The following is a 15,507-nucleotide window of genomic DNA, read 5'->3' as shown; positions in this document are numbered from 1 at the left end:
TTATTATTCTGCTACATAATCTACTTTTTTTGGTAAACAGAAGGATAACTTCTATTGATTAATAAACAAAGTTCATTTCAAATTTTTCATTTAATTTATATTTTTAGTTAATATATTTTTTAAAGAAAAAAGAGAATAGAATATTACAAAACAAAATTAAACTTGCCATCATCCTCCCAGCAGCTCTTCGCATTCCCTTCCCTTTCGCTCCTCCCTGGTAACACTGTCTGGTCTGTTGGAAGGTCATCTTCTGGCATACCACCTTCACAATCTGCTGCATCTGTAATACTTTCTTCTTCCACAATATGGAGCTTGTCTTCATCATCTGAATCTGAATTTGTTTCTACCACAGTATTATAATTTGTAACTGTAATACAAATAAGAAACAAATAGTCAAAACCAACTAGTGTAAAAATCAGTTTTTACACTTTAGTAAAAATAAATTTTAAATGTACAACAGATTGTGATTCAATAATATTTCTTGTAGTAGCTACACTTTTTGAATACTTACTATATGTAAAAGTGATTTATAAATAGTAGCTCATTTAATTCTTACAGCAACCTTATGAAATAGAGAACTATCTACCATCTACTACTTATATCCTTGTTTTACAGAAGTAGAAACCAAGACATATGGAAGGTAAGTAACTTGTTCAAGTAAGATGCAACCAAGAAGTGGCAGGGCCAAGATTTGAACTCTAACATTCTGATTTCATAAGCTGTGCTGTTGAATGCTACATTAAGCATGTTATCCTCTCAAATCTCAGTGAGCTTATTCTATATGATACTGTTCATGCACAATTAGGGCTTCAAATCTTTAAAGCATCATAACTTAAGAGCTCCTTTATTTAAATAACAATACACAATCAAATTTACCATAAGAAAAAGTATTTTAAAGTTATCAATTAAATTCATGCATTACGGGAGAGAAAGGGGAAAAAAAAGAAGCTTTTCTTTGTTTATATAACTAAGCAATGATTACTTCTAGTTCTTTCCATTTCTTCCTTCAATTTTCCAACCATTCTTGATAGAATATAATCACCTAAATGCTTAAATGATATGCATATATATCTTCCTTTTCATATGAATACATCCCCCAAAGAACATAAAAGAAGAAATACAATAAAAAGTATGAATGTACATGTTGAGGTGAGTAAAAAGAACCAAAAATATCCAAAGCTCCTCTTATAGACCTTGGTAAGACCCTTCTGTCCAAAAGACTAGTGGAGTTATTACCCTTTTGCCTACTTGAGGAATTCTTCAATATCTTGTGTCATAAGAAAAATATAAAGTTTTGTGTCATTTATACTTTAGTGTGAATACATTTTCCAGATCTTTCCCCAAGAGCACATCATTGTCTAATATTCTTGTAAAAGTAATATATGTTCATTGGAAAAAAGGCCAGACAATAAATAACAAGTAAAATTAGTAAAAGCCCAACGCCCCCAATTTTTTCTTCACCTCTCTCTTTAAAGGTAACAATAACAGCAAATTTCATCAATTAATTTATACACTAAGTAGTATGATACTAATCACTTTATATATCTTATTTAACTGTAATATATATCTCACCTTATACACATATGCATTTTATATTTAATATAAATACTATACATAAATGTCTGTATGGATATTTAATAAACATATATAGAATCATATTATATGCTTTGCCACATAGCTTTCTGCCACTGAACATATTTTGGAAACTTTGCTATGTGAGTATATGTGGAGCTTTATCTTTTTTTCTGGATGGCTATACAATATTTCACTGTACAGACATAATTTAACTTATCACCTATTCATAAAATTTAGTTTCTTTCTAGTGTTTAAGCATTAGCAACAATGTCATAATAAATTTTCTTATAAATATATCTTTTGTCATTCCTTAAATACACTTGTCAGTAGGGGTGGAATTGCTGAGTCAAAGGGAAAACTTATTAGATAGATATGGAAACATGGGGAATCCTTGTTCCAGCCATACTATAAGCAGGGAAAATTGTGAAATTGTGTGTGGGTGGGTAAAAGGAATGATTCTCAAAGGATGGTCCACAGTTAGAACAATGGTTTCTTGATGACACTTTAACAGAGTAAGATGCAAATACATGTGTATGTGTATATGTTTGTGTGCATATACTAGTATATGTATAAATTTTTAGGAACTGGTCTGGCAAATAATGCACCATGCTATTCACTTTCATTTTTATTTTCAGGATTCCTTATTAGTAACCTACTAAATGATTTACTAAAGTCATTTAGAGTTGCTATGGTATGCATTCATTTATATGCTACATGCATTAGACAATATTTACTCTTTACTGAGGATCAATCAATTCTGTATTCCTTGAGATCTGGCTACCACATTGGCTCATTGCAAAGCTCTCACTATGCATGGATAGTTGAAATTCCTATTTTGTGAAGGGAGATATTAGTGCTTCTTTAGTATCTTGAGTTGACCATCTATCCTATCTAATAATAGACAAACATGGTAATTAACCATACCTCTGACACGCTTCCCATTAGCTAATCAGGGTGATATGCAAATTAACTGCCAACCAAGATGGCGGCCGGCAGCCAGGCAGCTGAAGTGAACAGGAGGCTTGATTGCTCTGTGATGGAGGAAGCCAAGGTTCCCTGCCTGCTGCTGCTGGGCTCTGAGCTGCACTCTAAGCAACTATGTTGCAATTATAGAAGCTAAACAAAATCCAGAAACCTGCTTTCAGCCAGCTGGGCTTCAGCCAGCAGGACCGCAAGAGTGTTTCAATTATAGAAGCCAAACAAACCCAGATCCCTGCTTTCAGCAGCCGAGGTCTCAGAGCTAGAGCCGAGCCTCAGAGCTAAAGCGGGCTCTCAGCTCCAGTGACAGCCATAGAAGGTAAATCCCAGAATAAAAAAAAAAAAAAGATAAAAAGGAGAGGTTGGGAGCTTCAGTCGCCCGCCAGCCTGAAAACGGCCCTCAGCCCCTCACCCAGACTGGCCAGGCACCCCAGTGGGGACCCCCACCCTGAAGCAACAAGATGGTGGCTAATTTGCATACTGAAGGCTGGTGGCAGCCAGCAAGGCTGACAGTGGTCCGGGACCCGCATCTGTGACCCTGCCAGGCGGGGGGCAGTGCTTGAGGCTGTCCGCGGTCCCAGGACTGGATCTGTGACCCTGCCGGGCAGGGGGCAGCACTTGAGGCTGTCCATGGTCCCAGGACCCGGATCCATGACCTGGCGGGCAGGGCAGCAGCGCTTGAGGCTGTCTGTGGTCTGGGACCTGGATCTGTGACTTGGCGGGCGGGGGGGCAGTGCTTGAGGCTGTCCGTGGTTCCGGGACCCAGATCTGTGACCCTGCCGGGGGGGGGGGGGGGTGGGCAGTGCTTGAGGCTGTCCGTGGTCCCGGGACCCGGATCCGTGACCCTTCCCGGCGGGGTGGCAGCTCGCACAGGGGCGAATCGGCCGGGGTTGGGCAGGGCAGGACACCTGGCTTCCACCCAGCCCCAGTCACTCTGGGCAGGTGAGCAGTGCAGAGAGCCTCTGGACAGGGGAGGCAGGCCGGCGGAGAGCGGCCTGTACTCCCTACATGAAGGTGGTGACAGCTGTGAGCACACCATGCGGAGCCTGCAGGCTGAGCTGAAGTAGCGCCTGCAGGCCAATAGCGCCCAGGAATGGCTGCGCAAGATCCGACTCCTGGCCCAGAAGGTGCAGGATCACAGGGACAGCCACTGTGGTAGGCCAGACTGACGTCCTCCTGGCTGCACCATGGGGGTTTTCAGATCTGCAAAGTCAGAGGCCTACAGTGTGCACATCCCTTCCTGGCATGCAAACATCTCCCAGCACACTGTCACCCTCCCACGCCTGCAACAGTTGCAAACCAAGGCGTGCACAAGTTCCCTCCGCCACTCCACCGCCCTTCCATCAACCCAGCATGCCTAACACCCCCAAAGGATGTGCACACATCCCCTCTGATGCGCTCACATCCTTTGGAGAGTGTCTGGGTGTTCTGGGTGCTGAGGGAGGGCGCCTGTGAGATGAGAGTGAGAGGGCGGAGTGGTGATCCCCTGTTCCAACGGAGGCCAGTGCAGCTATGAGATCACCTCTGGGGGGTTAATGCAGGTGCTGAGGCAGGAGCAGATGCAGACAGACACATCTGGTGGGCACGGGCGGCCCTCGCTGAGGTGCCTTCAGTCAGCATTCAAGATCAAGAACCCAGAGGTGGAGAGGAATTCTGTCCTCTCAGTGAAACAGTGGGATAGTCGGGGTGACTGAAGAGGAGGAATGTGCACTTTGGGTGCCAGCACCCATGAGCGAAGGCTGCCCTGACTGAGCCTCGCTTGCTTGGGGCCTAGCGCACTCCTGCCAGGCAGCGGGTGACAGGACATGCTTTTCCAAATTAATGAGAGAAAACGTTGATTTTCCTGCTGCCCACGAAGGTGGAAAGTGAAGTGGGAAGACATGTGGGGAGTGAGCGAGGTTCCCTGTCTGGGGGTTCCAAATCTGCTGTTGGTTTCTTTCACCGCTGACTAGAGATATACAGGGTGTCCCCCCAAAATGTATACACACTTTGAATATCTACTAATTCAAATGGTTTTAAGCATAGGAAAGAAACATCAATGGAGCTGTTATCTGTTAAAAGTGTGGGCACAAACAGGTAGTTGGACATTCCCTGAGGGGTCTCAGATTGGAGAGGGTGAAGGCCAGACTGAGGGGCCCCTTCCCCCCTCCCCCACCCCAGTGCACGAATGTCATGCACCGGGCTACTAGTCTACACTAATAAAAGAGAAACATGGTAATTAGTGTCACTCCGCTACCCTTCCCATTGGCTAATCCCCCTGTCACTCACAGAGTAGGGCCGAGATATGCAAATTAACTGGCGGCCAAGATGGCAGCCGGCAGCCAGGCAGCTGATGCGAACAGGGAGGCTTGCTTGCTTCAGTGACGGAGAACTCCAACGTTCCCCGCCTGACTTGCCGGCTGCCGGGAGCCGGTCCATGCTTGCTGTTTCAAGGGACCTGGCATATATGGCATACTGTTCTTAATATGTTTGCTCACCTTCTTGGCGCTGTGTTTTAACCAAGGTCACCTCTCCGAGAAAGGTTGAATCCCCAGGTAGGGATTTTCCCCTGAAGTTAGGGAGGGGATAAAACCCCTCAACTAAGTGCAAGGCGGGTAATTAATCACTTTAACTACGAACAATCATGCTTAAGCTACATAATCTTTACTCCCTGGAATGGAGATAAGAAACGCCCTAACCTTTGTAATAGAGATTGATAGGATTGGAATCAACTGGTATAAATACAGATGCAACAAGACAGCAAGAGACAGAACTTAGGAGACAGGATTTAGAAGACAGGACCAAGAGAGACCGAACCTAGGCACGGAACCTACACAGAACGTTCTCTAGAGACAGAAGGACTTCGCTGGAGAGAACATGGCAAAAGATCCTGGACTGAACCTGACTACAGAAATTGGCAAGAGAACCTGACTAGAACCTGGGTACAGAACCTGGCTGGAGATCCTAAGCAGAACCTCTCTGGAGATCCAGACCAGAACTTGGCTGGAGATCCGGGCTAGAGATCCTGGCTAGGCTGCTGATCAACTGAACGCTGTCTCCGTGTCATTCCTTCTTCGCCGACTCCGTCCACACCTTTGGGGACCCCTGGACCTGCTGGGGTTGGACCCCGGCAGCCGGCCTCTCAGCTGCAACTCTCAGCAACTATGTTGTGAATAAAGAAGCTAAATAAACCCCCAGAAACCTGCTTTACTCAGCGGAGCTTCAGCCAGCCGGACCGCAACACTGTATCAAATACAGACGGTAAACAAAGGCCAGAAACCTGTTTTCAGCAGCCGAGGCCTCAGAGCTAAAGCTGGCCCAGAATAAAAAAAAAAAAAAAAAAAAAGAAAAGAAAAAAACGGAGCAGTTGGGAGCTTCAGTCCAAGCCTGAAAACAGCCCTCAGCCCCTCAGCCAGACTGGCCAGGCACCCCAGTGGGGACCCCCACCCTGAAGGGTGTGGGACAAGCTGCAAACAGCCATCATCCCCTCAGCCAGACTGGCCAGGCACCCCAGTGGGGACCTCCACCCTGATCCAGGACACCCTTCAGGGCAAACCAGCCAGCCCCACCCATGCACCAGGCCTCTATTCTATATAGTAAAAGGGTAATATGCCTCCCAGCACCGGGATCAGTGGAGCCGCGAGGCCTCCTGGCACCGGGATCAGCGTGACAGGGGGCAGTGCCCAAACCCCTGATCACCCTGCAGCTCTGTGTGTGACAGGAGGCGAGGCCCCAACCCCCCCGCCCCCCACGGGCCCTTCTCTGTGTGTGACGGGGTAGAGCCATAACCTCCCCATTGGCCCTGCCCTGAATATGAGAGTGGCGGCTCCCCAACCACCTTATCGGCCCTGCTCTGTGGGTGTTAGAGGGCGGCGCCCCAACCCCCTCCCCCACGGGCCCTGCTCTGTGTGTGATGGGGTAGAGTCATAACCTCCCCATTGGCCCTGCCCTGAGTGTGACAGTGGCGGCGCCCCAACCCCCTGATCCGCCCTGCCCTGAGTGTGACAGGGGGCGGTGCTCCAACTCCCCTATTGGCCCTACTCTGAGTGACGGGGGAGCTCCTCAACCCCCTGATCGGCCCTGCTCTGTGCATGACAGGGTATGGAGCTCTAACCCCCCTGATAGGCCCTGCTCTGTGCGTGACAGGGGGTGGAGCCACAACCTCCCCATTGACCCTGCCTTGAGTGTGACAGGGCGGTACCCCAACCCCCCAATCGGCCCTACCCTGAGCGTGACTGAGGGTGGCATTGCAACCTCCCAATCTGCCCTGCTCTGTGCATGACAGGGGAAGGTGCCCCAACTCCCCAATCAGCCCTGCTCTGAGCCCGACCAGGGGCTGCACCTAGGTATTGGGCCTGCCCTCTGCCACCCGGGAACAGGCCTAAGCCAGCAGGTCGTTATCTCCCGAGGGGTCCCAGACTGCAAGAGGGCACAGGCCGGTCTGAGGGACCCCCCCTTCCCCCAGGTGCACTAATTTTTGTGCACCGGGCCTCTAGTATATATATATATATAAGCCTAATATACAAATTGTCCCCTCGGGAGTTTGGGAGACCAGGAGTTCGATCACTCGCTATGACATGCGCTGACCACCAGGGGATAGTGCTGGACAAAGGAAGGCCCCAGGCAGCAGCTGGAAGTCCCTGGCAAACAGCTGGAAGGCCCCCATCAGCCCTGATTGCCAGCCAGGCCTAGGGACCCTACTGGTGCACAAATTTCGTGCACCAGGCCTCTAGAAGTTTTATATTGGTGCTATTATTGCATTTAATGACACAATATGGTAAGTTAGCTTTATCATATCAATTTTGTTCGTTGTAGGTTGTTTGGTTGAGCCTAGATTATATAATGAACACATATACATTTAGAGTATTTGGGGGCTTCAAATTTCCCAGTAATTAGGTTTTAATATAGAATATATGCATTATGGTCAAATATTAACTTGAATGCTTCATAGTTTTCACTAAGTTTTTTTTTACTTTCAACTGTAGGTGTTTTATTCTGCCTGAATCAGCTGTAGCTCAAAGTACTCTTTGAGAATACCTGTCACTTTCTAAGGCTCTACTAAAACTCCTTCCAAAGAGATTGTATATAGTATATAGTTATTGTGTGAATTTCCCAAGCATATTTTGAGTTTGAGGTATAAAACTTGAAGATATATAAAAGCACTACCTTTTATTGGCTAAGATGGGAAAAAGACCAATAACTATTTTCCAACTTTTTCACTGTCTTCTGCGTCACAGTTACTTAACAGAAAAAGCAGTGAAAATCACTTATACTGATTATCATCTGTTATATAACAGGCAAGCTACCTAGTGTTTCTGAATCTGCACAGCTAATTTTAAAAACAGGATCCCAGCATCAAAAGCATAGATAATAATGCAGGCCATTGATGAATTCTAATAGCCGGTGAAAGTGTCAGTTATTTCAATTGTCTGCCCCTCTATTGCCATATCTTTATACTGTTTAACCTTTGACTAAAAAATATAACAAAATATAATTTGCCGAAAGAGCAGTATATTCTTAATCATAAGTGATCAGCAACTTTTGGTCCTGAGATGGTTTTTAAAAAGGTTTTAAAAAATCCTCACCAGGGATATATTTACTGATGAGAGGAGGAGAGAGAGAGGAGAGGGGGAGAGGCGGTGGGAAGGAGAGGGGGAAGAGGGGAGATGGGAGAGGGGAGAGGGTAGAGAAACATTGATTGGTTGCCTCCAATCCATGACACAACTGCAGATAGAACCTGCAACCTAGGTATGTGCCCTCACCAGGAGTAGAACCCACAACCTTTTTGGTGCATGGGATGATGCCCCAACCAACTGGACCATCTGTCTGGGGCTGGTCCTGAGTTTTAACTAAAATAATAAAATTTCAAGAGAGTAAAGATAAAAGTAAATAGAAAAAGTAAATAGTTTTTAAATCTTTAAGCATAATTTACCATTCACAATATGAATTTAAATTTTAATAGAAAATGGTTAACATTTTCAATACAGTCTTATGGTAACCAGATTGTGGTTAAGGACAAATTGACTTCTTGGTGGCAGTTCTTGTTGGTATTATTTGCTAACAGTTAATGCCCGATATAACAGTATCCACACTGCATAAGGTAGTTGTGAGGGGCTAATAATTTTAAAGTGTCTTGCACAAAGTAAAAACTATACAAGTGTTTGCTATAATAATCATCTCACTGAAGAGAGAGAGAGAGAGAGAGAGAGAGAGAGAGAGTAAGTAACCTGGCTGAGATTATATAGCTACTAGCTGTACCCGGCCACGCGTTGCTGTGGCTCAGTCTGGTTAAATGGAAAAGAAAAGAAAAGAAAAGAGAAAGTGCACGTTTTTAATATGTTTAATTTCACAATGCTTATGGGTATACAATATTTTTTGTTGTTCCATTGTCTGTGCAGATATAGAGATTGTCTGGTTTGCTGACTCTAGAACATGCAACATATAATTGTCCATGTGAGAAGCAATCTGTGTCTAAATCTAAACCGCACAATTCTAAGGATTGGCCCTGAGCTTTGTTGATGGTGATTGCAAACGCCAATCGAATTGGGAATTGCAATCTCTTAAATTAAAATGGCATATCCGTTGGAATCATAGGAATGCGAGGAATGAGGACATCTTCACCTTTGAAAGGTCCTGTCAAGATTTTTGCTTCTACAACGTTGCTCATTAATTTTTTTACTGCAAGCCGCGTGCCGTTGCAAAGCTTTGGGTGGTTGACATTTCACAACATGATAATTGGCACGCCGATTTTCAATTGCAGTACATGCGGTGGCATCCCTGGCAGATCAAGTGAATTCAAAAATTCTGTTGGATAAATTAACCGCTTCATCTGCTTCCACAACAGTGTCGATGGACTTGTATGTGACTGCCTCACTTTGAATGTTAGACTGAATAATATTGTTAAGTTCGTAGACATCTTTGTTCTTGGCCGCAAGAATAGCTCGTTCACTCAGCCAATCGTGATTCTTATAATTGGTTTGAATATTGGGAAATACTTTTTCAACCAATTCTTCTTTTGACGTCACTAAATTGCAGACGTTATGAGGCAATGAAATTAGTCCTGAGGTCAGATCAACCGGCACCTTTCCGTTCCCAATTTCCAGCAATTGATGTGAGAATATCTCAGCTGATTGATCGTTTTGCAGCTGGACACGCATATCTGTAGCTAATTTTATCTACAATTTATAATTGTAAAGAGAAACATTGAAATGGAATCAAAATATTTAGTATAGCGTGTGTTGCTTTTACATCCAACAGATGGCGCTGTTTTACAAAAAAGCATGTTTTTACTTGTCACAGGTGTGACATCTATAAAATAGTAGGTATATAGGTATATAAAAACACGCGCATATTTGAATGCAATGTTGTGTCAAAATATCAAAGCAATCGGTGAAGAACTTTCAGAGATTTAAGATTTTGAACAAATGAACATTTACATTTTTATTTATATAGATTAAGTTGTAGAGCTGGACTCAAATCCTGGTCTACATGATTCCATAGTCATATTATTTTTTAAAATTAAAATATCTTTATTGTTGAATGTATTACATATGTCCCTCCTTTTCCCCCATTTACCCCTTCTAGAACACCCCTGCCCCTGCCATTTGTCTGTGTCTATGGGTTATGCATATATATGCATACAAGTTCTTTGGGTGATCTCTTCGCACACTCCCACCTTCCCTCTGAGATTTGACAGTCTGTTCCATGCTTCTGTGTCTCTGGATCTATTTTATCCATCAGTTTATTTTGTTAATTAGATTCCACATATGAGTGAGATCACGTGATATCTGTCTTTCTCTGATTGGCTTATCTCACTTTACATAATATTCTCTAGGTTTCTCCATGCTGTCTCAAAGAGTAAGAGAACCTTCCTTTTTTACTGCTCCATAGTATTCCATTGTGTAAATGTACCACAGGTATTTTATCTGAGGGCACCTGGGCTGTTTTCAGATCTTAGATTTTGTAAATAATGATTCTATGAATATAGGGGTGCATATATTCTTTCTGATTGGTGTTTTGGGTTTCTTAGGGTATATTCCCAGAAATGGGATCACTGGGTCAAGTGGCAGTTTCATATTTAAATTTTTTAGGAAACTCCATACTGTTTTCCATAATGGCTGCACCAATATGCATTCTCACCAGCAGTGTACTAGGGTCCCCTTTTCTCCACACCCTCTCTAGCACTTGTCCTTTGTTAATTTATTGATGGTAGCCATTCTGACAGGTGTGAGGTGACACCTCATTGTGGTTTTAACTTGCAACTCTCTGATGATTAGTGACTTTGAGCATTTTTTCATATGTCTCTTGGCCATCTGTATGTCCATTTTGGAGAAGAGGCTATTTAGGTCCCTTGCCCATATATTAATTGGATTGTCTTCCTTTTGTTAAGTGGTATGAGTTCCTTATAAATTTTGGATATTAACCATTTATCAGATGTATCATTGGCAAATATGTTCTCCCAAATATGTAAAGTGGGCTCCTTTTATACTATGTTGATGATTTGTTTTTCTGTGCAGAAACTTTTTAATTTGAGGTAGTTGCATTTGTTTATTTTCTCTTTAGTTTTCCTTGCCCTAAGAGATTTATCCTCAAACATATTGCTACCAGAGATGTCTGAAATTTTGCTGCCTATACTTTCCTTCCTTCCTTCCCATTACCATTTATTGAAGAGACTGTCCTGACTCCATTGTATACTCTTGCAGCTTTTGTCAAATATTTATTGAGCACAGTGGCTTGGGTCAATTTCTGGGTTCTTTGTTTTGTTCCGTTGATCTATATGCCTCTTCTTGTGTCACTACCAGGCTATTTTTATTACAGTGGCTTTCCAGTATAACTTGTGATCCCTCCAACTTTGTTTTTCTTTCTCAAGATTGCTGCAGCTATTTGGGGTCTTTTTTGGTTCCATATAAATTTTTGAAGTATTTGTTATAGATCTGTGAAATGTAGATGTGTTGTAGTTGCTGTTGGTATTTTAACAGGGATTAAACTGAATCTATAGATTACTTTAGGTAGTATGGACATTTTAATGATGCTAATTCTACCAATGAATGAACGTGGTATATTCTTCCACTTGTTTATAACTTTCTATATATCGTTTTTCAATGCCTGTAATTTTCTGAGTACAAGTCTATTACTTCCTTGGTTAAGTTTATTCCTAAATAACTTAATTATTTTTTCTGCAATAGTAAAAAAGGTTTGTTTAGTTTTTCTTTCTGACAATCAATTATTTGTGTATAAATGCCATTGCTTTCTGGGTGAATTTTATCCTGCTACATTGATGTAATCCTTTATTAACTCTAATAAGTGTTTTGGTGGAGTCTTTAGGGTCTTCTACGTATAATATTATGTCCTTTGTGAATAATGAGTTTTACTTGCTCCTTTCCAATTTCAATGGCTTTTATTTTTCCTTCTTATCTGATTGCTGTGGCTAGGACTTCCAGTACTATGTTGAATAAGAGTGGTGAGAGTGGGAATCCCTCTCATGTACCAGTTCTTAGGGGAAATGGTTTTAGTTTTTGCCCATTGAGTATGATGTTGGCTGTAGGTTTATCATATATGGTCTTTATCATGTTGCGGTATTATCCCTCTATTCCCACTTTGCTGAGAGGATTTTTTTTTATTTTTTGTTTTTTGTTTAATTGGTGTTGGATTTTATCAAATGCTCTTTCTGCATCTACTGATATGATCATGATTTTTGTCTAATTTGTTTATGTGCTATATCACACTTATTGATTTGCAAATATTGTAATAACCTTGAATCCCTAGAATAAATCATGGCGTATGATCTTTTCAATATATTGCTGAATCCAACTTACTAGTATTTTGTTGAGGATTTTAGCATCTAAGTTTATCAGGAATACTAGAGGCTGGTGCACAAAAATTTGTGCACTGAGGGGGGTCCCTCAGCCCAGCCTGAGCCCTCTCACAGTCTGGGACCCCTTGGGGGATGACCACCTGCTGGCTTAGGCCTGCTCCCTGGGGGATTGGGCCTAAGCTGGAAATCAGACATCCCTCTGGCAGCCTGGGAGCCCTCGGGGGATGTCCACTTGCCAGCAGGGAGCAGACCTTAGCTGCAGTTGGACATCCTTAGCACTGCTGAGGAGGTGGGAGAGGTTCCTGCCACCACCGCTGAGCTGGCATTTGGCAGCCTGGCTTGTGGCTGAGCAGAGCTCCCCTGTGGGAGCGCACTGACCACCAGGGGGCAGCTCCTGCATTGAGCATCTGCCCCCTGGTGGTCAGTGTGTGTCATAGTGACAAGTCATTCCCAGTTGTTCTGCTGTTAGGGTCAATTTGCATATTACCCTTTTATTATAAAGGATTGGCCTGTAATTTTCTTTCTTTGTAGTGTCTTTATCTGGTTTTTCAATCTGGCCTCAGACAAAGAGGTAGGAAGTGTTCCTGTCTCTTGGATTTTTGGAAATAGTTTCAGTATGAATGTTTGATAAAACTCCCTGGTGAAGCTATCCAGACCAGGGCTTTTGTTTGCAGGGATTTTTTAAATATTATTATTTCTTCAATGTCATCAGTTGTTATTTGTCTATTCAGGTTTTATGATTCTGAGTTTTGGAAAATTGTATTTTTCTAGGAATATGTCCATTTCATCAAGGTTGTTCAGGTTGCTGGACTATAGGTATTCATCATTTTATTTTTTATGATCCTTTGTATTTCTGGGGGTCAGTTGTTATTTCACCTATTTTGTTTCTGATTTTATTAATTGGTTCCTCTCTCTTTGTTTCTTGATTAGTCTGGCTAAAGGATCATTAATCTTGTTTATCTTTTCAAAGAGTCAGCTCTTGGTTTCATTGATCTTTTGTATTGATTTTTTAGTCTCTATGTAATTTATTTCCACTCTGATCTTTATTATTTCCTTCCTCCTACTTACTCTTGGATTGTCTTGTTGTTCTTTTTCTAATTCTTTAAGTTGAAAGGTTAAATATTTTGTTAATAATTGTTCTTGTTTTCTGAGGTAGGCCTGTAGTGCTATGAACTTACCTCTCAGGACTGCTTATGCTGTGTCCAATAGATTTTTGGTTGTTGTGTGTTCATTTTCATTTGTTTCCAGCAAGTTTTTATTTATTTCTTGATCTCATTATTAACCTTTTCATTGTTTAATAACATGCTATTTAGTCTCTATGTGCTGTTGAGTGTTTTCACTGTAGTTGATTTCTAATTTCATTCCATTGTGATCTGAGAAGATGTCTGATATGATTTCAATCTTTTTGAACTTATACTTGTTTTGTGTCCCAATATGTGGTCTCTCTTTGAGAATGACCCATGTGCACTTGAGGAGAATGTATATTCTGGAGCTTGGGGTAAAATGTCCTGTAAATGTCAATTAAACCCCTCTGATCCAGTGTGTCATTTAGAGTCACTGTTTCCTTGTTAATTTTTTTTTGTCTGAAAGATCCATTTGTTGAAGTCATTGGGGTGTTAAAGTCTCCTATTATGACTGTATTGCTGTCAATTTATCCCTTAAAGTCCTCCAATAGTAATACATTCTTCAGTCATTAAGAATAAGATAATCTAAATGCTTTATAAATAGGAAACTCCACCACACACTCTTTACTGTAGCTCTGAGTAGTGAATTGAACTGCATAAGGGAAGAGACTGAGCAACAGAGGAGAGGAAGAGGGGGAAATTTTCACTTTCAGGTCTTTGATTCCTATCAAGTGATAACTGTGGCAAGTGCTGATTAAAGCTACTGACTAAAGCAGGGGTGGGCAAACTTTTTGACTCGAGGGTCACAATGGGTTCTTAAACTGGACCGGAGGGCCGGAACAAAAGCATGGATGGAGTGTTTGTGTGAACTAATATAAATTCAAAGTAAACATCATTACATAAAAGGGTATGGTCTTTTTTTTTTTTTTTTTTTTTTTTTTTTTTTTTTTTAGTTTTATCCATTTCAAACGGGCCGGATCTGGCCCGCGGGCCGTAGTTTGCCCATGGCTGGACTAAAGCCATGTTTCAATGATTTTGGGTGTATAAAGGCTTTTCTTTCTTTCCAGAGGAGAAGTTCTGTTTATATCATGCCATTAACACATGCTTAACTATGTCATACTCATTCCTACCGGACTCCCAAACACACACTTATCTGCATGATAGAAAAGAAAGACAAAATCTGCCCAGCTGGTGTGGTTCAGTAGTTGAGCACAGACTTATAAACATGGTCCAATTCCCAGTCACATTGTGGGCTCCATCTCCAGTAAGGGGCATGCAGGAGGCAGCCGATTAATGATTCTATCTCAACATTTATGTTTCTATCTCTCTCACCCTCTCCCTACCTCTCTGGAATTAATACAAATATATTTTAAAAACAGAAAGATAAAATCGCTTTTAGGAAAAGACATAAGACTATTCCTTAAAAACTATCAGACTGCTTCAAACCAAATGTCCCATATACATCGGAATACCTACTGTCATAATTTAAGAAAAATTTAGAAAAACAAATACAGTTTGAGTCATGTTCTCCAGAGTATTGGGATTACAGATTGATTAAGGAGTGGATATTTTACACATTTACACTATGCTGAAAACAACTTAGGCACAAAGGCTCTGAAATATGAAGATAAAGGTAGAGACACTGAATAAGTATTCCATTATTCTTCAACATCAGTTAGGACAAAAATAATTATATATATATATATATATATATATATATATATATATATATATATATATATATATAGAGGCCCGGTGCACAAAAATTTGTGCACTTGTGGGGGTGGGGGAGTCCCTCAGCCCGGCCTGGGCCCTCTCCCAGTCTGGGACCCCTGGGGGATTGGGCCTAAGCTGGAAATCAGACATCCCTCTGGCAGTCCGGGAGCCCTCGGGGGATGTCCAATTGACAGAAAGGAGCAGGCCTAAGCTGCAGTTGGACATCCTTAGCACTGCTGAGGAGGTGGGAGAGGCTCCAACCACCACTGCTGTACTGGCAGCCATCAGCCTGGCTTGTGGCTGAGCAGAACTCCCCCTGTG

The 15,507-nt window shown here is 42.3% G+C and overlaps 1 protein-coding gene across 16 annotated transcripts in view; it reads right to left on the bottom strand.

Moving 5' to 3' along the window:
- The window catches only part of ZEB1 (zinc finger E-box binding homeobox 1), a 306,513-nt gene that overhangs the window by 97,627 nt on the left and 193,379 nt on the right, over positions 1–15,507 (bottom strand). For 11 of the 16 annotated variants that reach the window (XM_059712316.1, XM_059712331.1, XM_059712361.1 and 8 more), the window contains one exon: positions 167–367. The exons of the other annotated variants lie outside the window; for them this stretch is intronic. In XM_059712316.1, the coding sequence (XP_059568299.1) occupies positions 167–367 (201 nt within the window). The remainder of the gene's footprint in view (positions 1–166; positions 368–15,507) is intronic. 16 annotated transcript variants of the gene reach the window in all.

This window comes from Myotis daubentonii, chromosome 1, assembly GCF_963259705.1.
Source record: "Myotis daubentonii chromosome 1, mMyoDau2.1, whole genome shotgun sequence".
In the NCBI taxonomy this organism is placed as follows: Eukaryota; Metazoa; Chordata; class Mammalia; order Chiroptera; family Vespertilionidae; genus Myotis; species Myotis daubentonii.
This window is presented reverse-complemented; position numbering and strand designations above follow the sequence as displayed.